General features: G+C 36.7%; 1 protein-coding gene across 2 annotated transcripts in view; it reads right to left on the bottom strand.

Annotated features, from left to right (window-relative positions):
• The window catches only part of SRBD1 (S1 RNA binding domain 1), a 158673-nt gene that overhangs the window by 13381 nt on the left and 121140 nt on the right, over window positions 1–24152 (bottom strand). The window contains exons 17-19 of one of the 2 annotated variants that reach the window (XM_036334685.1): window positions 18433–18539; window positions 16982–17158; window positions 12870–13052 (exon numbers count right to left, since the gene is read on the bottom strand). In XM_036334685.1, the coding sequence (XP_036190578.1) occupies window positions 12870–13052; window positions 16982–17158; window positions 18433–18539 (467 nt within the window). The remainder of the gene's footprint in view (window positions 1–12869; window positions 13053–16981; window positions 17159–18432; window positions 18540–24152) is intronic. The other variant, XM_036334686.1, reaches the window with a different exon arrangement.

Below are 24152 nucleotides of genomic sequence, written 5' to 3'. Positions count from 1 at the left end.
CCCATCTTCCTACTTTTCTTTTATGGCTTAGCTTGACAGCTTGACAGCCCCTTCTCAACCACAACAAAAATAACAGCAACACCAATAAGCTTATTGTTCCAGGTGCTAAGAATTCAATAGATATTGACTCAGGTAATCCCATGAGATATGTACTATCCTCATTTAACAGACAAGGAAACTGAGGTACAGGGAGGTTAAACAACTCTCCCAGATCAAACAGGCATGATCTGCAGCCAGGCAGGCTGGCACTCTCCTGATACAGGGCTTTCTCCCCTGGGAAACAGCCCTTTACTATGGGTTCTATCTACCCACAGCAAAGACTCAGGATTCTTCCTGGTATCTTCTATCAGCCCTGCCCCACACTTCGTGTGGGGGGTGTGTTGGGAATGGTGTGTGAGACATTTGATATAACAATCAATTCCTAAGAAACCCACAGTCTGATCATATGATTCTCCAGTGGGTAGATTCTCTTTCATCATTTTTCTCTTTGTGAAGGCACTTTGGAAAATATGATGAATGTTAACTTCCTGGGAATTACAGTAAGATGTTTGAGTTTTAACTACTAACAAGAAAAAAAAAATCCCTTTCAATAATTCATCTATTTATCATGTTTAGATTTTAGGTTTGACCTCTCTTTTACAATGTTATGTTCCTTTATGAAAAGGCAATCTAATATTGTCTAATCATAGCTCCATAGAAGTTAATGTAGGTCACTATTGATACACATCCTAAGATAACGCTAATCAAAAGCCAGCAATCATTCTGCCGTAATTTTCATGTCTGAATGCTGCCAACTTTTGTGAGGCAAGAACAGAAAAATTAAGATCTTTCAAATTTGCAAATACTAGTAATTTCTTAGGTCTGTTAACTTAATCTTTATATCTTTATTTATTTTACAGCATTTGTAGTTGGGTTTCTTTTCAGGCAAGATTCCCACAAAGAAGCATGTTTTTACCATTGCAGAAGTTAGTTGGCGTGAGAATGCAGAGTAAAGCTGCAGTAAATTTTAGACGTGAGAGGAGGTGAGCTAGACACACTCAGTAGGCTAAATGACTTACCCCTCAAAAAAAGTACAAGTCATTGGCCTTCCGGGTGACAGTCGAAACTATGAATATTAAATCTGTGAATGTCATTGCTCTACTGCTGCTGTTTTGTTTTAAAATAAAAACAATCTAAACTTCTTGCATTATAGCTGCTTAGCAGCTAGAAAACCTTTCTTGCTGGGCAGAAAGCTGAGGTTGGAAAGAACGTGATAAAACCCCTGAAAGCGATTCAAAAAGAAGAGTTTGGAGACGCTAAATCCTTGAACAGGAAAGAAACAGACTTCAGCAGGGCCCAACAGCCCTATCCGGCTGGACTTAATGCAGGTGCATGGCAGAGAGCAAGGGAATACCTCTACAGGGCCTCCCCCACTATTGCTCCAACTGCTTTTAATCCATGAGCATCAGATAGGTCCTTCTATCTCATCAAAGAGCCCTTGTGTATCTGCTGGGTTAATTCTACTTTTTGCGTGTGTGGGTTTCCTCCCTCCCTCCCCAAGCCTTACTGAGATATAATTGACAGTATAATTTCAAGATAATATACTTATGTAACTGCAAAATGATTATCACCACAACATTAGCAAACACTTTCATCAGGACTCATAATTGCCATTTTTGTGGTAAGAACATTTAAGATCTACTCACTAACTTTAAAGTATATAATACAGTATTATTAGCTATATTCATCATGCTGTACATAATATGCTCAGAACTCACTCACCTTACAACTGCAAGTTTGTACCCTCTGACCAACTTCTACTCTTAAAAATCCGACACAATATTTTTATAAATTAAGAATAAACATTGCTTGGTTTTTGTACAGAAGATTCTTACCTCTCCAAGTAAATATTTGGTTGGGTTATGTGATTCTTCTGTCCCAGACCTGTATTTTGCATTAATGATTGTTTACTCTCTGAAAACATACTTTTCAACATTGATTATAAGGTTCAGTAATAGGTACATCATCAGTAATAAAGGGAATACCATAGTACTACTATTATAGTACAGATATTGACACAAATCACTCCTTGGTAAACATTTCCCTAGTCCACTAGAAAGGTATTGCATGTCACAGTCCTGCTACACACAGGCTGCTAACCAATTCTAGAAACTGGTCTTTTAAAATTTCTCCCTAATGGCTGAAATGGAAATAACAATTAAATACTAGCTAATGCTTTATCAAAATGAGTGCCGAGTGACAGTCTTGACATTAAATTTCCTGGCATTTTTCAAATTGAATCAAGAACATAACTTTCAGGCTTAACTACCTGGAGTGAATCAAATTCTCAATGCAGCAGATTCTTTGGGAAAGTGCCAGGTCTCACTGTGACATGTACAAATCAGCATAATCTGCAGCACAAAGCATTACCTCCTGGCACCTTATTCAAGGAAAAGGGGAAATCGGATACTTGCTTTTGGATCTCTTGATCAACCGAGATGGGAGGACAAAAACAGAAGAGGCGTGGGGGAATAGCAACCCCTAAACAGTTTCTGGGCTTCATTTTACTCATAATATTTAGCAGCAATTTTACTCCTAGTCCATATTACCCAACACAATGAAATCACTCACACATGGGGACACCATGACAATTTCTGGTTGATGACAACAAATGGTAAGTGATCCTCTTTCATGGTCTGTCTCTGTTTTCTAGTCTATAAAAACTAGGAAGGCTGGGTTCTGAACACAATACTCTGTGGAGCATGAGATTCAATGTGGGGAGGTTCTCAAGGGATTCTGAAAGAATTACTCACTCAACAGGTGGGACAGGCACCAGCAGAAATAATGATCTAGATGTTCTATCAACAGTTCTGCTTACACAACTGCAATGACCTCAGCCATTTTAGACTACAGAAAAAATATTTAGGTTGAAGTAAAGCTAGACATTTCATTTTGCTCCTTGACACTTAAAATTGCCAATTCCTGAGTAGTCGCTTTTCCTCAGTGTTCTTCTACGTAGCCATCTTTACCCTTTCTATTGCTGTTGTTTATTCTTTCATTAAACAAATATTGCCATTATCAGTCTGTATTCGGTGATGGGGATAGAATAAACCAGATTCATAAAGTCCCTGTTCTGTAGCTTACAGCCTACAATTATAACCAACTAGCCTAGCAAATCTTGTATAAAAATTTCAGGTGCATTATTTATTTTGCAGGAACAAGGACAATTAGAGAGGCTCACAGCTTTACTTTAACCACAATATTCCTTTTCATAATCCAAGTCTATTATGAATAAGTGGGGTAAAGTGGAAGAAGCTTTTTAATTACAAAATTTTAAATCTATTATTCCTTTTCTCGCTTTTATATAAGACTAGAGGCCCGGTGCACTGATGGGGTCCCTTGGCCTGGCCTGCGCCCTCTCGCAATGCAGGACCTCTTGGGGGATGTCAGATAGCTGGTTTCAGCCCAATCCCTGCAGGCCCAATCCAGATGTGTGTGTTCGGGAGGCGGGGGGGGGGGGGGGGGGGTGAGGGAGGGAGGAGAGGTCGATCCTGTGTGTTGAGCATCTGAACCCTGGTGGTCATTGTGCGTCACAGCGACCGTTCAACCATTCGACTGGCCATTCGGTCGCTTAGGCTTTTATATATATAGATTAGTCGTCCCTTAAGATCCTTGATTTCTAAGGTCAATTCAATGTTCCCCATATTTTCTTATATTCTTTATGGTTTCATTTTTTAGCCAATGTATTTTGTTGTTGGCAACTTTATTCATCACTTAGAATGAGCAAAACAGTGCAATAGGGCCTGAAGAATACAAAAATGAATAGAGGTGATTCATGTCCTCAAGGAGCCTTCCAAAATAGGGAGGATAAAAGTTACCAATAACCATAATAAGATCAATAATTAGTAAGTGCTTCTGTGAAACACAGAGTTGTTCACAGGAGAAAGGGGTCATCTCTAGACAGGGGTATCTCATAAGGTCAAGAATAACTTCAAGGCTTTTGGACTGAAAAACAGAAAGAATGAATCGGCATCATCTGAGATAAGAAAAGCCATAGTTAGAACAAGATGTTGAGGAAGACCTGGAGTTCAGTTTAAGGCATGTTAGGTCTGAGATGTCAAATAGGCAGTTGGATGCACCAGCCTGGAGTGTGGAAGAGTGGATGGCGTGGAGGACATGAATTTAAGAGTCATGTGCTTATGAAAGTCTTTAAAGCCACGAGACTAGAAGAGATCACCAGGGGAGTGATCAAAGTTTAGTTCCTTAACTTCTTTCACCCCCATTTCCCTCCATTACAATGAGTTTCACTTCGTCTTCTAGTGTCTCTGGTATTCATATTACCTTTGCCATTCATACCCACAGTTACTATCTTTCATACCTTTCATCCAATCTGTCAGTAAATCACATTGGCTCTGCTTTAAAAATATAGCCAGAATCTGACCACTTCTCACCAGCTCTTGCACTATTATCTTAGTCTCAGTCATCATCATCTTTCACTTGATTACTCAATTAGTCTAACTGGTCTCCCTGCTTAGACTACTAGTCAATAGTAGAAATTGCACCTTATCATCTAGTCTCAACACAGCAGACAACAGAATCCTTTTGACATGTAAGTCACAGCATGTCACTCTTCAGCATAAAATCCTGCTATGGCTCCCAAATCACTCAGAATTAAGGCCAAGTCCCTAACATAACCTCCCAAAGTCCTTTTGGCCTAATTTCCTATTTTTCACTTCCTTGCTCACTAGGCTCTAGCACACTGGCCTCCTTGCTATTCCCTGAACATGGCAGTCCTGCTTCCACATTACAGCCTTTACACTGTCTGATCCCTCTTCCTGGACCACTCTTCCCAAGATGTCTGCACAGCTAACCCCTTTACCTCCACCAAGACTTCACTCAAATGTCACCTTGTCAATGAGACCTACCCTGATTGTTCTATTTAAGTTTGCAAGCTCTTACCCATACTTCTGATAAATCCTAATCTCCATTCATCTGCTCTTTCTCTTTTTCCCATATCACTTATCACCTTTATTATTTTACACAGCTCATTTATTATGCTGATTGTTTACTGTCTCTGTCCTTGAGAGCAGGGATCTTTGAATGTATTCCAAGGTTGCAGAACAGTATTTGAATACAGCAGGAATCCAGAAGGTATATGCTTAATGAATAAATGAGTGATTCTGTCCACTTTAGCCCAGTTAATGGAAAGGCAGTAGTGCTATTAACCATTCATATGGGACGAGAGAGAAAGACCAAGTTCTTTGTTTGTTTGTCTGCCTAGTTTTTGTGTGATTCACCACTGGTGAATCTGACCACTTCTCACCAACTCTTCCACTATCATCTTAGTCTCAGTCATCATCATCTTTCACTTGATGGGAGGAGAAGAAGAGGGAGTTACAAAGGAAGGGATAAAAGGAGGAAACAAGTTTTACTTTAGATATATTGAGTTTGATTTGCTAATATAATCATGAAAAAATCTCTTGCAGGCAAATAGAAAGAGAGAGCTAGAGTTTAGGAGAAAGATCTGGACTAGAGATGTTGAAATGTAGGGTTGGAATTATCAGTGGAGAGGTGCGAGATAAAGATGTCCTGTGAGTGGATAAGATCATCCCAGGGAGCCTGCGGGACAAGAGGAGAAGGTAGCAAAGGTAAAAAAAACTCAAAGAATATCTATATGTAAAGGGCCAGAGAAGAAGAGAACTCAGAGAAGGTAGAAAATGAAAACAAAAGTCATGGAAGGTCAGTAAGCTGATGGTGTCAAATGTGGCAGAATGAGTAAGTGGTTTAAGGACAGAAAGAGGCCTCTGGTTTTGACAACAGGAGATGACTAGTTGAAAGAGGACTTTCCGAAGCGTGGTGCGGAGAGAAGCCAATCTGTAAGGGACTGGGAGGAAGCAAGCAGTAAGAATTAGAGGCGGGTTATTCTTCCAAGAAGTTTGGCAATGAAAAGAAGAAGCAAGGAGATAGAAGTGCTGGGGACAATAAGATAAAAGGCAGTGCTGCTTTTAGCTCTTAGGGAATGGAGAAAGGGGAGACCACCCCAATAATATGCCTGTGGGACAAAAGGAAAGGAGTAAGTGGTGGAGACATTAACAATACAAGAGTCATAACTTTACAAAGCTAAACCTCATTCACTTAGCTGTCATCACCTCCTACCCCACTCCCCAAATATCTCCAGGTGAGGCAACAACAGAGAGAGCAAGACAATGTCAAGGTTGAGTCCTCGGCAGCAACCTGTGAGGAGTGAAGGTGGGGGGAAAACCGAATCACGAGATGGAAGGGTAGCTTAGGAAGTATGGGGCAGAATAAGTAAAGATATGGAGATAATCTAAGGAAGGGGATTGTAAGGTAGCTTTGAATTTTCTTAGTAAAGTACTCACATAAATGTGAGAAGATCCTGAAACAAGTAAAAGAGATTTAGCACAAAATAGCTTCAAAGGACTATTGAAGGAAAATCTGACTGTAGTAAAAGTAGGTTTCTTAACCCCATGTTCTCCTTATACCTTCTATAATATGGATTCTTTGATATGTTTTTCAGGACCTTGCACTATTACTCAACTCTCTCTTTTTCTCTCTCTTAAAAACATCTCTGGCAGGGATGGGCACATCACTAGTATGAATATGCTATTTCTGCTCTATAGTAGTTCCTCTCCTAAAATGAGAAGATACCAAATATGATCACCATCAAGCTGCTTATTTTGAAATGCACACATTTCATTCTAAAACACATAATGAAAGGGAATTCTTTTAAGTGCAAAATTCAGGAAACATCACATCTGCAGCAGAACAGCATAAAATTCTGCACACTCTAAGGGAAGCATCCATTTCCTACAGATCCTTTAATAAAATAAATAGGCAAAGCTTCCTTTATGGGAGGGGTAATGTTTTCTCCAGAGGAAAGGCAGAGTCTAATTTCAGCCATGTGATGAGAGAAAATAACACTCAAAGCCAACATATTCCAGATACTTGTTCCTTTCTTCCTCTTTTTTTTCCCTCAAGAGGCACACACAAGTTACAATGCTCTCATTTTTTCTGTGCTGAACACATACTGTCTTTAAGGGTGTGATACCCTTAATCTGAAGGACCAATATGATTACATCTAAATGTGGCTCCAAAACAGCTTTCTAAGTGTGACCTAGTTAAAAGCTCAGGCTTTGGAGTGTCATAGATGTGGTTCAAATCGTGTTTCCATCAGCTGAGTTATCTTAGACAACTTACTCTACCCAGCTGAGATTCTGTAGAATACCTAAAGAAGTGGGAATAATAATAGTACCAACCTTACAAGATTGCTGTGAGGTTTAAACAAGATAATGCTTCTAAAGTGCCTGGTAATGAGAAGTATTCAATGAGTGTTTGTTTTCATTTGACTATTAACTACTCCCCAAACCTGACCAGAGCTATATTTTCCTTTCCCTAACCCTTTAAACATCTGTTTTCCAATTTCTACTGGTTGAAATCTTTAAAAGACCTGTCCAAATGTGCCATCCTGCATGAAACCTTATAACATGCCCTTGTCTAGAAATAATCTCTTTCTCCTCTGAACAATCTTTGTGCTCACTTAAACAGCACTTACTAATTATTGATTTCTACTATGATTATCGGTAAGTTTTACCCTATTACGGAAGGCCCCTTGAGAACATAAATCACCTCTATTCATTGTTATATTCTTCAGGTCTTACCACAGTGCTTTGTACATTCTAAATGATGAATAACATCATAAGCAATAAAACTCATAGCCCAGCTGGTATGGCTCAATGGCTGAGTATCGACCCAGGAACTAAGAGGTCATCAGATCAATTCCTGGTCAGGGCACATGCCCATGTTGCAGGCTTGATCCCCAGTAGGGGGCATGTAGGAGATAGCCAACAGATCTCTCATCAATGTTTCTATCTCTCTCCCTCTCCCTTCCTGTCTCTCTAAAATCAATAAAAACACATTTAAAAAAATAAAACTCATAGAGTAAAAAATAAAACCATAAAAAATCTGGGAAAAGAAGGGAAGATCAATGAATTGATCTTAAGAGAATACCAATTTGAATAAAAGCAAGAGAAAGAGTAAAAAGTTTATTTCTTAAAAATTAAACATCTATTTCAAAAACACAGTATTACAAGTAGAAATAAAAGGTAAACTAGAAAAAAATTCAGGCCATATAACAAACCACTTCAACATTTAATAGGTAATCCCTACATATAAGTCCTTATAAACAACAAAAATAGTAAAACGAGAGATACTTTTTTAAAATGACTAACTTAGGTTACAAAATATCACCTCAATTTTCTATAATGTGAATGTAAGAGAGAAGACTATATATAAAAAAATAAAAAGACTTAATGGCTTCAGATGTTGGTGTGTTTCTGAGAGTGACATTATAGGTAGGATGGCATTAAAGTCATTCATGTTCTTATTGGCTTTCTGTTATAACTAAAATTGAAACCTACTGCAATAGAACTGACCTTCACAACACTGAAGGCAAACCAATGACCTAATATCCCTAATGGCCTTTTGTTCTCTAGGAAGATACTTATGTAACACCACAGGAAGTATGAATTACCTATGTTGAGAGATGTCTACACCAAGTATACCTGAAAGCCAGAAATTACTACCATAGTTCCAAAGTGGATAATGAGGATGGTAAGCTTAATTAAATAAATTACCAGTTTTGTCTTTGTGTAGAAGAAATTTCTCATGAAACAGGGTACAAGTACCCTGCTTCTGAGAGACAAGGCTACTCCCAAAGGAAGCATATAAAGGGGTGAAGTCACTGGTAGGGCTTTTATGCTCCACAAGCAGAAACTGGCTCATGTGAAAATTGGCAGAAAAGTCCTGTCTGACTGGAGAAATTAAAGATTTCTCAGGCTTGAACATGGCTGGTGGCATTATAAATCAGTATGTTACTTGGCAATGTATAGCAAGAGTCACATAAACTTTCAAACCCTTTGGCAGAGTTATTTCACTTCTAGGAATCCACCATAAAGATCACTACTAGTACTACTATTACTAAATTACAATTCAATCACACAATTTAGCCTTTAAAAAAAGAAATATTCAGAAACAAAAAATTGTGCTTATATCAGAAAGAAAATAGAAAAAACCATCTTCAGAAACAACAAACCCTAAAAATACAATTACTATAATGCAGTGGTTCTCAACCTTCTGGCCCTTTAAATACAGTTCCTCATGTGACCCAACCATAAAATTATTTTCGTTGCTACTTCATAACTGTAATGTTGCTACTGTTATGAATCGTAATATAAATATCTGATATGCAGGATGGTCTTAGGCGACCCCTGTGAAAGGGTCGTTCGACCGCCAAAGGGGTCGCAACCCACAGGTTGAGAACCGCTGTTATAATGTGAGACCACAAATTTTTTTATATTAATAAAATCAGAACATGTGCTGAAAGATTCAGAGCATGGCAAGGATGTCCACTCTCACCATTCCTAATCAACACAGTACTGATGGTGCTGACCATTGCAATAGGCAGGAAAAATAAATAAAAAGCCTGATGATTAAAAATAAAAAGAAGTAAAGATTTTATCTACTTGCTGAAAACGTAATTGCTTATATAGGAAAACTTAAAGAATCTACAAACATCTACTAGAACTAGTAAATGAATTTAGCAAGGATGCAGGATACAAAGTTACTATAAAGATTGTCTTTTTACTATTAGCAGCAAAATTTAAAAATTCCATTTACAATAGTGTTGAAAAATATAAATACATTTAATAAATTATATGCAAGACCTGCAACTGGAAACTAAAAAACATTGTGGAAAGAAATGAAAGACCTAAATAAATAGAAAGACATAATAAACTTGGGGTAAAAAGACTTAATATTAGGATGATATCAACTATCCCTAAATTCACCTATAGACTCAATGAATCATAATCATAATCCCACCAGATTTTTTTTTGTTTTGTTTTTTAATGAACATTGACAATCTCATTCTAAAATTTATAGTAAAACACAAATAACCTAGAATATTCGGAGTAATATTTAACAAGAACAAAGTTAATGTAGACGGCCCCCTGCCAGGGAAGACACATGGGCATGCTTCTTAAAATATTGTCAGCTGAACCCAAGGTGACTGGCAGAGCCGAGCCTTGGTTACACATCTAACCAAAATGGCAATGTGTTCTTAGCATTCTCTTATCTTTGCAGCCCAGGTGCTGGGGAGTGGGTTTTTGAAATGTAGATCCAGCCAAGCACCAGAAATGAATAGGACTCTCCTCCCTCTGATTGGCCCTGCCCTGTGGGAGGGGCCCTGAGGTGGAGCCGAGACTGCTCGTCACGCCCACCAGACGGCCCCGCCCAGAACTGATGTAACTTCCTGGTATTTGGGTATAAATTAAACATGTGATTCCGATGCTGGGCCCCCTGTCTGTCCCTCTATCAGAGGGCAGAAGCCCACCCAGACCCAGCTTTTTCTATTTCTGTGTCTTGTCTCTCATTTCTTTCTCAATCCCAAGCGCCTCTACTCAAATAACCGGTTCGCTCTTTTTCTCTTTCGGCACTGGTCAAGGGAAGAGAGAATGTACCCCCATAAGTTAAATGACTTATACTATCTGACTTGAAAACTTACCTTAAAGTTACAGTAATCAAGACAGTGTGGTATTAAGAAACAGATCAATGAAACAGAACAGAGAGCCAGAAACAGGCCCACCCACTCAAGATAGTTATTTGATTTTCAACAAAGTCACCAAAGCAATGGGTAAGGCAAGTTTTGTTGTTGCTGTTTTTCAACGATGGTGCTGGAATAACAAGGTTCATAATGAAGAAAGAAAATGAGCCTTAACCCCTACTTCAAGCATACACAAAATGTAATTTCAGATGATCTAAATGTAAAAGCTAAAGCCATCAAGCTTTTAGAGGAAAATACTAAATACATTCATGACCTAAGGTAGGCAAAGATTTCTTACACTAGACTTAAAAAGCAGTAACAACTATTTAAAAATGGCTAAATAAAACATCAAAATTAAAACAAAACTTCTGCTCATAAAAAGATACCAACAAGAAAATAAAAAGGTAAGCCCGAAACTAGGACAAAATGTGAAGCATACATTCGACTGATTCCAAAAATATTTTTAAAACTCCCACAACTCAATAATACAAAGAAAAACAACTCAATTGGAAAATGGCTAAATGATATGAACAGATAGTTCACAAAGGAAGGTATACAAATGGCTAACAAGTACATGAGAAAGTGCTCAATATCATCTGGGAATTGCAAATCAAACCCACCAAGAAATACTACTACACACACACTAGGATGGCTAAAATTAAAAAGACTAACATCAAGTGATGGCCAAACTACCAAGTAACCAGAACTCTTTAAGAATTACTGGTGGGAGTGTGAAATGGTACAACTACATTGCAGTAAAGTCTGGAAGTTAAAGAAAACGAAACATTCATCTACCTTATGATCCGGAAAATCCTGTCCTAAGTATTTTTCCAAGATAAATGGAAACAAATGTCAATAACAACAGTGGAAGTGGGCAAATTTCCTTTAATAAGGGGAATAAACTGTGACAGATTCATGGTATTGTTTATAAGAAGTTCTAGAAGAGGCAAACTAATCGCTGGCAGAGAAAAGTCAGAACATGTGATTAGCTCTTACAGGCTGGGGCAGAGATTGTCTGGGAAGAGGTACAAGGGAACCTTTTAGGACAATGGCAATTTTTTTTTTATCTTGATAGTGGTTTGGGTTACACAGATACAACTATTTATTTGCTAAAATTCAGCTAACGTCCACTTGCAATTTAACTGTGTGAATTTTACCTCAAACACACACACACACACACGCACGCACGCACGCACGCACAAACACTGCTAAGAATGATAGAATTCTCGTTAATAATATGCATGCTGAAGCATTAGTTAAAGTATATTGATATCTGAAACTTGCTCTTAAAATAAATAAAAGAATAAGATGGACTGATGGACAAATAGATGGATAGATAAGTAGAAAAACAGGCATGATAAACTATAAAATCTAGGTGTGGGTATATAGGAATTCTTTGTAAAAAAAATGTTTAACTTTTGTGTATGTTTAAAATTCATAATAAAATGATGGGAGAAAAACAAGTACCACTGTTTTGATGTTTGATAAAATATTATTTTTTACTGCTTTTGTTCTATTTTCTAAGTTCTCTACAATGTGTTATATAGCCTATAATTTGAAACATTTTTTAAAGAAAGCAAACCAATTACATTTATCAAACATCAGTTATGTCAAAATAAGTTTAAAAATTTCACTTTGGAGTCAACCAAAGTTAAAGTGTTCACTATTTTTAAGCCCATGGTCACTTAACTCACTAAAAACAAACTATTGTTACGTAGCAAGTCACTGTTTCTGAACTAAAATTTGTTGAACTAATCGAATGTGATAGTAAAAGTTTTTTCTTTTAATGCATTACCCCATTCTCCACCCCCATATCATTCTGTTAATGTATGCTCTTTAAAAGTACATCATTTCTGAGAGTCTGTAATAACCAAGCTGGGCAATATTTCTTAAGAAATCTGAGTGTTGGCTGTTTACTTTCAAAAGGGCTTTATCTTTAGATAAGCATGAGCTTTAAGCCAGGTGCTAGTCATTTGTGTCTTGTTAATTTCCAAAACAAATAGAGAGAGTGCCATGCAATTTCCATTACACACACTTCCCCATTAGTACCAGGGTTTATTGGCTTGACACTGCTCCAGGAATAATGGTTTCATTCCTCACTGAAATAAAATAATGTGCCACATAACTCAGCAATGCGGAACTTCTGAAAAATGTTGTCATGTTAAACATGGTCATATATTTAAAGTCTCCATTATACCAAAACAAAGGCCATTTGCTGTAGAGAACTTACACTGGGCATGGAGAATTTTCACATGGGCCTCAGACTTACCTCATGGCTATGTTATACGACTCCGGATGAATACAAGTTTGGTCCAAAGGATCTGGCTTCAGTACAACATTCGCTGCGGTTTTGCTCTTCTTCTTGCCCGGCTTCTCACTTGTGACCTCAACACCTGCTGGAGATGTCACGGCAACTCTCTGACTTGAGCCTGCAGATTCAGTGTGCTGACTACTGTAAGCATTTGAAACAAGGGGTGGGGGACACGGTGAGGGTTGGGTAGAAAAGAAAAGAAGCACTCATTAAAAATGTGCTTATTTATTTCTCTGCCATACACAAACAGCAACCAGATTCTGACCATTCACTTCACAGAAATTACCACTTCTTTGTTTAAACACTGTCAATAGGATTTTCTGTTACCTAAAGCCAAAAACATTCTTAACTAATTCAGCCTGTATAAGTGGCATTCTAGAAGAGAAAAGAGAATGGAGAGAAATAAATAAGAAGGAGGGAAAGGAGAAGGAAAAGATGATTTCCGAGAGCAGAGGAAAAAGACAAATCCTCAAATTAAAAGAACCTACTGAGTACAAAATAGGATAAATTGAAAAAGACTCATATTTGACACAGTGTAGAGAAGCTTTAGAATATGATTTTATAGCCGAAACCGGTTTGGCTCGGTGGATAGAGCGTCAGCCTGCGGACTGAAAGGTCCCAGGTTCGATTCCGGTCAAGGGCATGTACCTGGGTTGTGGGCACATCCCCAGTGGGGGATGTGCAGGAGGCAGCTGATCGATGTTTCTAACTCTCTATCTCTCTCCCTTCCTCTCTGTAAAAAATCAATAAAATATATTTTTTTTAAAAAAAAAAAGAATATGATTTTATAAATCAAAAGAGAAAAATAAAACAGATTTCTTCAATACGAACTAGAATCTGACCAGTATCAAATTTCTCACTGACAAACAGCAGAAGCCAGAACACAATGGTGCAATATCTTAAGTTTTAAGAGAAAATAATTTTGAATCTAGAACATATATCCAGCCAAACTAGCATTTATTTAAAATCATTTTCAGACATGTAAGAAATAAAGTGTAACCCACATAATATATCCTCTCTGAAAAGGATTCCAGCAAAAACAATGAGTTCAAAAAAAAATGTTAATGTGGGCTACAAGAAACAATAAGAACAAAAACCGTATAAACTTACTAAGTTAGATAATTTCTCATGAGTAACATACAAAAGGACAGTCTGAAACTAAAATCCCAGGTCATCTCACCCCAGGATGTAGAGGAAAAGTAGAAGGTTGGGAAAGACCCTAAGGTTCTGGTTTTCTTCAGAAGGACAGAGACACCAGAGGTCCGTCCAAATTAACTTCAAATACAATTCCCAGAAGAATAAAATATATTCAACATGAAATCACTAAGGGGGATAAAAAATGAGGTGGAAAACAAGGAGAAAACTTGTTAAGTGGGAAATCCGATGTACAGCATAAAAGGAAAATAAGAAAAAGCATGATGAAGAGAAAATAGAGGATGGAAAATTAAGTCCAAACAAAGCAATAAATACATTTGATTACATTAATAAATAATTGAGCAAAACCATCAAATATATGTGTTTACATGAGTTACAGAAATTAATTGCCAGTAAAATTTGAAAGTATATCAAGTATGTTCCAAAAGGCAAATATAGCAACATAGACAGCAAACAAAATAGATTTCCAAGCAAAAAATATTCAATGAGATAGAAAATTCCATTCTGAATAAAGGTATAACCTATCAGGAAGATACAACAGCCCGATCAACGTAGCTCAGTGGTTGAGTGTCGATCTATGAACCAGGAGATCACATGTCCGGGTTGTGGGCTCAATCCCCAGTGTGGGGCATGCAGGCGACAGCCAATCAATAATTCTCTCTCATCTTTGATGTTTCTATCTCTCCCTCTCCCTTCCTCTCTGAAATCAATAAAAAATATATATATTTTTTAAAAAGATACAATAGTCATGAATCTTCAAGTACTTCATAATTAGTTGAAAAAATGGAAAGTTTTAAAACAAATGTTCACCAAACGGACACTTATTAAACTACAGCCCATCCATAAATTAAATACTATGCAGACATTATTAAAAAGTGATATAAATCTATAAGTAATATTTGGAAAGAGATCCAAGATATATTACTGAAACAAATAAAGCAAGTTTCAAGTAGTTGTGTAGAATGATCTCTTCTATATGCATTTTAAAATAACACATATATATAAGCTGATATAAATAAAATTTTATTTTTAGAAAGCATTATAAGAAACTATTTTAAAATAAGAGATTGCCCTTTACATTTTCTTCTGTTTTTACTGTATGAATTTTCTAACCAAGTGTTCAAAAAACATAAACTAAGAAATATGTGATTATTTTATCCTCTTTTTGTTTTTTTCCCATTTCTGGCTTCTAGGTTTTGTGGTCTACTTAGAAAGAACTTCCACCACTCCAATGTTCTGCATAATTTACCCATGTTTGCTTCTGGTACATTTACAGTTTCATATTTTCCATTTAAGTTTATGATCCAACTGGAATTTATCTGGATATAGGGTATGAGGTGGAACGACTTTCCCCTACACATACCAAATTCCTGCCAGTTGTCATAAAACCATTTATTTGATAACTAATCATTTTACCCACTATTTGAAACATCACCTTTATTATAAACTAAATTCCATGTGTGTGTTGTAGATTTCAGACTCTATTCTGGTCTATGTATTTCTACAACAAAAACAAATTGTTTAGTTAGTACAGATTTACATTGTATTGTACTATCCACTGGGGCTGGTTTTCCCTTAGTCTTTTCCAAAATAAAGATTATTTGTCCATATTACTTTTGCTATAATTTTGCCAAAGAAAAAAAAATAAATGAACCAGGTGGTCCCAAGGTAGAAAATACATAAAAGCTATTATTTCATAAATGATGCTAAGTTTACCCAATTTCTTTGCTTTTATGTTAACAGAATTAGAAAGCAAAAATTAGCTCTTTATCAACAGAACAGATAATTAATGCTTTGGTCAGTTTTCAGAGATAGAGGGAATGAGGAAGCCTAACCATGCTCAGGACAACAGCTGCTAATATGAACTGGCCATTGTGAAGTCCTCTTTGTCACTTCACCTTCTACCAGTCTTTCCCACTTAGGATGCTCCAGTCACACTGGCCTGAGTTTCCTGAATACACCAACACTGGGCCCGCCTTGTGCACGTACTATTTACTTTTCCTTGTATGGCTGGCTCCTGGCTTCTTAATTTCTTGCTTTTTAAATTTTTTTATTGTTAATTCTCTAAGGAGGATATTTTTCCATTGCTTTTCAAAGAGAGTGGGAAAGAGGAAGAGAGAGAGAGAGAGAGAGAGAGAAGCATGATGTGAGAGAGACACATCAACTGGTTGCCTCCCGCATGTGACCCCAACCGGAAGCAGAGAGCCAACCAAGGTATGTGCCCTTGACCAGGAATCAAACCAAGAAAGACCCTTTCATGTACAGGCCAATGCTCTAACCACTGAATACACCAGCCAGGACATGGCTCCTTAATTTTATTCAAAATTTGGCTCATATAACTTTTCAATGAATAACTCATATAAAGCAGTCGTGCTGCTTCCCAAGATAATGTTGTACCTCTCTAATTTTTATAACACTTACTATAGCTGATATTGTTTTTCTAGTTTATTTATTGTCTGTCTCACATATTAAAATTTAACTCCATAAAAACAGGGAATTTGTTGATTTTTTTCACTGCTGTATTCCCAGTGCCGAGCAAACATTAAACAGTCAACACATGTTGAGTGAAGAAATAAACAGACACGTAGAATTCATGCCAGTGAGTAAGATGGGTAACAATAAGAAAGGAGGTTGATAACAGAATCAAAAGTTACACGTTAACCGGCCGGCATGGCTCAGTGGTTGAGCGTCGACCTATGAACCAGGAGGTCACAGGTTTAATTCCCAGTCAGGACACATGTCTGGGTTGTGGGCTTGATCCCCCATGTGGGGCGAGTAGGAGGCAGCCAATCAATGAATCTCTCTCATCATTGCTATTTGTCTCTCTCTCCCTTCCTCTCTGATATCAATAATATATATATATATATATATATATATATATATTTTTTTTTTAAAGTGTACACATTAATAATCACCTGCACAATTTTCGAATATAATCCTGGTTAATTCTGATGAAGCCAGCACACTGTTGAAAAGATTTTGGCCCCAGTCCTTTCACTTTCTTCAGTTGTTCTCGGTTGATGAAGGGCCCATTTTTCTCTCGCCATTCAATAATATTTTTGGCTCGGTTGGCATTGAGTCCTGCAATATGCCTAGAAAAATAAACAAAATGAGAAATAATAGTTCCAAGAGTACTTAAAGGAAAAGCTCTCATCTGAAAAGACCATGATATAAAACATTTGTATCATTAAAAAATTGCAATTGATTACACATTGTCATATGTCTCTAAGTTTAATTAATAAAAAAAGGGAATTAAACTGAAAGACAGAGAAAAAAAGAGTTGTCCAAGAGGAGGGAAGATGAACAGAATGCAAAACAATGACAAAACTAGTAGAACCATAAAGATGTTGGTACACTGGTTAACACCCGTGCAAAAAAAGAGGACTGTTCCCCTCAGTATTTCTACAGTATTCACATTCCTTATCTTTCTGAGTCAAGTTGCAATTTTGCCTCTTCCTGTTTAGCCTACAAGATGAGGTAACAGCAGAAGTTATAATAGCTACACTTGCATTTACTACAGTATTTTTTTTTCAGCCTGTTCTCATTTATGTAAAAGACTTGAACTATAGAAGGGTGCTTATCCATGAATATCATGGTTATTATAAAAACATGAAAACTATATAATTAGGTAGTTTGCTTCATGTTAATTAAAAAATTATTATTCAAGAGAATCTTAATTCTATTATAGAATTCCATATGTGGAATTATAAATGCTTATAGCTATGGTAGAAAAGCAACACCTCAAAATGGAAGGGGTATCTTCTGCTCTATCCGTTTCAAAGGAAAAGGGTCCAGATCTTTTCCAGAGTCCAGCATTTTGTGCTGCATCAGAAGACTTGTGTAACAAATGCAAACTATGAAAAACGCAGCTCTTCCATAGCCCCAGAAAAAAAAGACAAAGTATGTGAGATGTGATTATAGTGCCATGAAGATTTGATATGTTACTTGTGGAATCAAGGTAACAATATGGTAACCATAGCTTGAACCCTCAGAATTTATCCTTTGGTTCCTGCCAACTTTGACAGATGTATGCAAGAGACTAAACTAGTGAAAAATATCTACTCTCGTGTGGTGAGAAACAGGTCCTTTCCATGTTAACCTTATTTAAATTCTATTAGCAAAACTACTGCGCTCAATGGCAACCATATGCTCTTCGCTTTAGATTTGCAGTATTAAAAATGATAATGGGAACTGTCACAATCCTTTTCTTAAATGGTGTCTTCCCTTCTGACTGATTACCTAAAGCACTGTATGAACACACAGGTTTTCTATACTTGACAACTTCACACATGTGTCCCCTTGGTCTACTGGACAGCCAGTTAAACTCAAGATTCTGTGATCTTCATCCACAGATTTCTTGTCTCACCTTAACAAAACTTCTGAACAGATGTTAATATCGACTCCCACAAAGCTGACACATTCTTCTACAACACTGTCCAGTGTTGCCTTGAGTAAAGTCTGGGATACATCGTGCTGAAAAGACAAAAATCAAGTATCAGTTGAAAATAAAATACATGAAATTCTCGGACTGTTCCATTACTTTGCCTGTACAGCTGGCTAACACACAGCATAGTAAATTTCATTTCTTTTAAACACACTGTTAGCAGAGGTAATTAAGCTGAACTTAAGGAATCTGTGTTTTCTTTCTCTCTAAATTACTCATACACTTCCCTCAAATATAACAGCACCAGCATTTATCCCTTTTCCAAAATCCTGCTAAGAGCAGTGGCTCTCAAGCGTTAGCATGCCATCAAAATCACCTGCAGGGGGCTTGTTACAACACAGGTTGCTGAGCCCCACATCCAGAGTTTTTGATTTAGTAGGTCTAGGGCAGCGGTTCTCAACCTGTGGGTCGCGACCCCTTTGGGGGGTCGAATGACCCTTTCACAGGGGTCACCTATGACCATTGGAAAACACATATATAATCACATATTGTTTTTGTGATTAATCACTATGCTTTAATTATGTTCAGTTTGTAACAATGAAAATACATCCTGGATATCAAATATTTACATTACGATTCATCACAGTAGCAAAATTACAGTTATGAAGTAGCAACGAAAATAATTTTATGGTTGGGGGACACCACAACATGAGGAACTGTATTAAAGGGTCGCGGCATTAGTAAGGTTGAGAACCACTAGTCTAGGGTGTAGCCTGACAATTTGCATCCTAACAAGCTGGCTCCAGGAGCTTACTTTGCAACACACTATCATTCACTTTCTGCTTTGCTGAAGTGTTATCTTCACTTGCATGTGTATTCCCTTAATTCTTCTTATAACTTAGTTCTTCTTATAACTATATACTAAGAGTTTGACAGTAATTCAAACTCCCATGTTTCAACAAATGGAAGATAATATTGCTTATAAGAAGCACCATTATTTCATGTACCACTAAGAAAAGACTCTACTATTTAACAAAGGTACAATGCTTTCCTATTCATTCCAATTTTTATTTTTTAAATATTAGAAGAGCTCTTTTAGACTTATTTAGAAAGTTTTATAACCATATATCATGCATAGATAAAAAAAATATATAAACAATCTAAGCTGGTTAAGGTAATTCTAAAATTTCTTCACATTCAACTTTTCTGAAGCATGTCTTTACTCAGAGATGTCCAAGTTATCCACACAATATTTTCCTTTATGTTATCAAGAGCCTTGATAATGTACCATTTCTTAAAAGAAAAATATTCTATAGTATCTGGGATTTTCTTTCAAGCTTCAGGTGTTCATTCTATAAGCTTTGATGATAGTCCCACCCTTTTAAAAAATTTTTAAAGATTTTTTTTTGAGAGAGAAAAACATTATGAAGTTTCTTAAATGCTTTATTGTTAGATGGTTTATTGACTAAAACAGTGAATTTCAAAAGTCCCGTCTCCAGGATTAACAATCAAGTTCACAGAGAAAATACAGCACTATTTGTCGTAGGGCCCACGACAACTGTTGGACACCACTAAATGGCAGATGCATCCTGATTTCAAAGATGTGAACACGCAAGAAAATGTGCATCTCAGAAGCGATGAAGTGCAGTATTTGAAAGTACATATTTTTGACTAATTGAAGCCAGATTACTACAATGAATAGTTCATAACATACTTGCTGTTATTCATAATTCTAAAATTGAAGATCCTTCTATTGTTCCCAGATAAGAAACTGGGAGTTAGCATCCTTGTCTTTTTCCAGATATCTCAAGGAAACAAGGAGAGGCTTGACAACCTCAAACTCTCAGGAAGACAATATAGTAAACAGGGTGCCCAGGTATTGTGATTACATCATCACTTAGTAGCGCAGAAGTTTTTGTTCTGAAGACTGAAGGGTGCAGGACTACTTTGTGTTGCAGAAATAACCTAGTTGGTAACTATCCAGGCCACAGCTAAAATACTTTATTTTAAAAATCTAATAAGCAAACGTAATTATGAAAAAGGTCATAAAGAAAAACCCAAGACCTCACTGAGAATCTGGTCATTCTTGAGCTACAGCTTTTAAGAAGCTGGATGGTCTTTCTTTATCTAAATAGATGAGAAACAGCAAAATGAAAAGGGGACTTAGAAACAAAAGTGAGGACGGTGTAAAGGCAAGGACAACGACAGCAAGAAGAAAAACTATCCGAGGAAAGAGACAAAACTAAACAAACAGGAAAAACGAAGAGTAATGGTTGGGAGCCAATAGGATGAAGACAAACAATTCCACAGACTTCAAAGCACACGACATGCTTGAGATTCCTAAATGAGGAGCAGTCCCTGTAGCAGACAATCTTGGGTGCCTATCTCACCTCTAGCCTCTAACCCCCTTTCTCCTTCCATACAGAAGCCTGATTGTGTGTCCCGCATCCACCCCACTCTGTGAGGCCATGTGCTTTGGGAAAGCTGGCCCCATCTCCAGCAGATGATAATGACTGGTTAAAACCAGTGGTTTTCAAATTGAGGGTTGTGACCAATTAGTGGGTCATAAAGTTAATCTGGTGGCTTGCCACCAGCATAAAAAAAAATCAGAAAGAAATAGAATAGACCACATAGAGCATGTTGTATATATCCTTAACATGGAAGAAACAGCACAATACATAATGCAGTCTACTGAGGCTATCATCTGAGAGGAATACATACATGAACCAGGAACATGTGTTTTGTTCACTGATATCTCATTTGATTTTCCAGTAAATGATGGTTATTTTGACCCCTGATTGATGGAGAGGCTAAAGGGCACATTTCAGAGTTATGAAGCAAGGTATCAAAAATATGTATGAAAATTTACCATCTTTGGTAAAACGCTGATTCTTTCAACCAAGTTTAGTTATAAACTTTCAGTATATTTTGTGGAATGTATTGAGCATAACATTTTTCAATTTCAATTATTAGAAATTGTAATATAACTGAGTTAATACAAGTTGTCCTTAAAATAAATCAATTTAAACTTTGAAGGAAAAAAAAATGAAGTAAGCTAAACTACCAGATTTGGAAGTGTCAATAATGACAGATAAAATTGAGGGGAAAATGTTGACTCCAATCAGCAATCTTTCACTTGACTTGAGCCACATTTAAAATAAGCATCACATTAAAAATGATTTTACAAATATACAAAGCAATAAAAATGACAGACCCCAGACGTATTACTGATCATAATGTTCTCCTAGATGTCAATCTAAAACCTTCAAAATTAAGAACCAAATAAAAACACTTGGAACATCCATACCAGAATGACTAAAATGAAAAAAGATGAAGAATACCAAGTATTGGTAAGAATGTGCAGAAACTGGAATGCTCAAAATATCAACATGATAAATGAATTTTAGTCAGATTTGCAAGGCAGTTAAATGGAGGATTTATCTTGTACGGTAAAATACAACAACATAAAATCGAATCAGAGATATATTTGAAATGCATCATTATTCAATATAAATTACATTAGATAAACTGTAGAGAAATAAAAAATGAACAAATTCCCAGAAATTGTCAAAACCAACTCAAGAAGAAATAAGAAAATCTGAACAGACCTATAACAAATAAAAAGGTTCATCAGTAATCAAAAATCTCCCAACCAAGAAAAGTATAGGATGAGAGACTTTCATTGATAAATTCTACCAAACATTTAAAGAAGAATTAACACTAATTCTTCTCAAACTCTTCCAGGAAATAAAAGGGCAGGCAACACTTCCTAACTCACTCTATGAGGCCAGTATAACCCTGATATCAAAGCCAGACAAAGATGCCAGAAACACACACACACACACCACACACACACACTATAGACCAATATTCCTTATGAATATAGGTGCAAAAATCTTCAACAAAATACTAATAAACCAAATCCAACAGCATATTAAAGGGATTAAACACAATGACATACATATTATGCATTCAGTATATGTGAACTCAAGAACCAGATACACCCTTTTTTCCACTGAAAAACAATCTCTCTTGGCATTTTTGAACTTTTAATTGTGCAATAACCTCAAATTTAGAAGAAAAAAAAAAAACACCTTAAAGAGCAGTAAAAGTATTTCCTTATAGCCTCATTCAAATAAATACTTCAGTGTGTATTTCCAAATACCAAGCACACTGTCTTACATAACACTGTATAATAATTAAAATCAGGTAAGTTATCATTGATATATTACCTAATGCACATCCTTTACTCAAGTTTCATCAACTGTTCCAATTCTACTATATAGCATTCCCTTCCCAGTCCAGAATTCATCCATGATCACACATAGCATTTACTTATCTTGTCCTTTTATACTCTGTGCTCGGCAGCTCTCAAGAGGTTTCCCAGTGATTTCCAACTCCTGGCACTCCTGCACTTGCGTAATCCCCCTGGCTCCTTGCACCTAGAATTCGCTGACGATTCTTGTCTCTATCAATTATCACTAAGATTATTTTACATTCAAATGTCAAGTTGGGTGAAAAAGTAGTTTCAATCTTGACTCAATCACAATGTAAAAGAATAAGCGTAATAGTGTATTGTATGTGCTCATTGTCCTCATGTGTTCTAGGCTGGGACATTCGTGTGCAGCTTATACCTATACTTCCAATTAAATCTTTCCTAATTCTTGTGAAAAAAACCTTGTATTTAAATATAAATTAAATAGTATTTAGTTTTATCACAAAGTATTTTCAGAAGTTTTGTTTGACTTATGTTTAATTGTATAAAGAGATATACACTTATACAGAACTATTTATGTGATACATATAGCCATGGTATGAAATGTATTTTTTTATTTTATTGTATTTATTTTCTTTAATGATTAAGGTATTACGTATGTGTCCTTATCTCGCCCCCTCTCCATTCATGCCCTCACCCCCCTGGTGTGTGTGTCCATCGGTTATGCTTATATGCATGCATACAAGTACTTTGGTTGATCTCTCCCCCTTACCCCCATCCTCCCCTACCTTCTCTCTGAGGTTTGATGGTCTGATCGATGCTTTTCTCTCTCTGGATCTGTTTTTGTTCATCAGTTTATGTTCATTTTATTCCATATATGAGTGATGAGTGAGATCATGTGATATTTATCTTAATCTGACTGGCTTATTTCGTTTAGCATAATGCTCTCCAGTTCCATTCATGCTGTTGCAAATGGTAAAAATTCCTTCCTTTTTACTGCAGCATAGTATTCCATTGTGTAGATGTACCACAGTTTTTTAATCCACTCATCTGCTGATGGGCACTTAGGCTGCTTCCAGATCTTAGCTATGGTGAATTGTGCTGCTATGAACATAGGGGTGCACATATCCTTTCTGATTGGTGTTTCTGGTTTCTTGGGATATATTCCTAGAAGTGGGATCACTGGGTCAAATGGGAGTTCCATTTTTAGTTTTTTGAGGAAATTCCATACTGTTCTCCACAGTGGCTGCTTCAGTCTGCTTTCCCACCAGCAGTGCACAAGGGTTCCTTTTTCTCCACATCCTCACCAGCACTTGTCATTTGTAGATTTGTTGATGATAGCCATTCTGACAGGTGTGAGATGATACCTGATTTGCATCTTTTGGATGATTAGTAACTTTGAGCATGTTTTCATATGCCTCTTGGCCTTCCTTATGTCCTCTTTTGAAAAGTATCTATTTAGATCTGTTGCCCATTTTTTGATTGG

This window comes from Myotis myotis, unplaced genomic scaffold (assembly GCF_014108235.1).
Source record: "Myotis myotis isolate mMyoMyo1 unplaced genomic scaffold, mMyoMyo1.p scaffold_m19_p_14, whole genome shotgun sequence".
NCBI lineage: Eukaryota > Metazoa > Chordata > Mammalia > Chiroptera > Vespertilionidae > Myotis > Myotis myotis.
The sequence above is the reverse complement of the archived record's forward strand: the minus strand, read 5'-3'. Positions and strand labels throughout refer to the sequence as shown.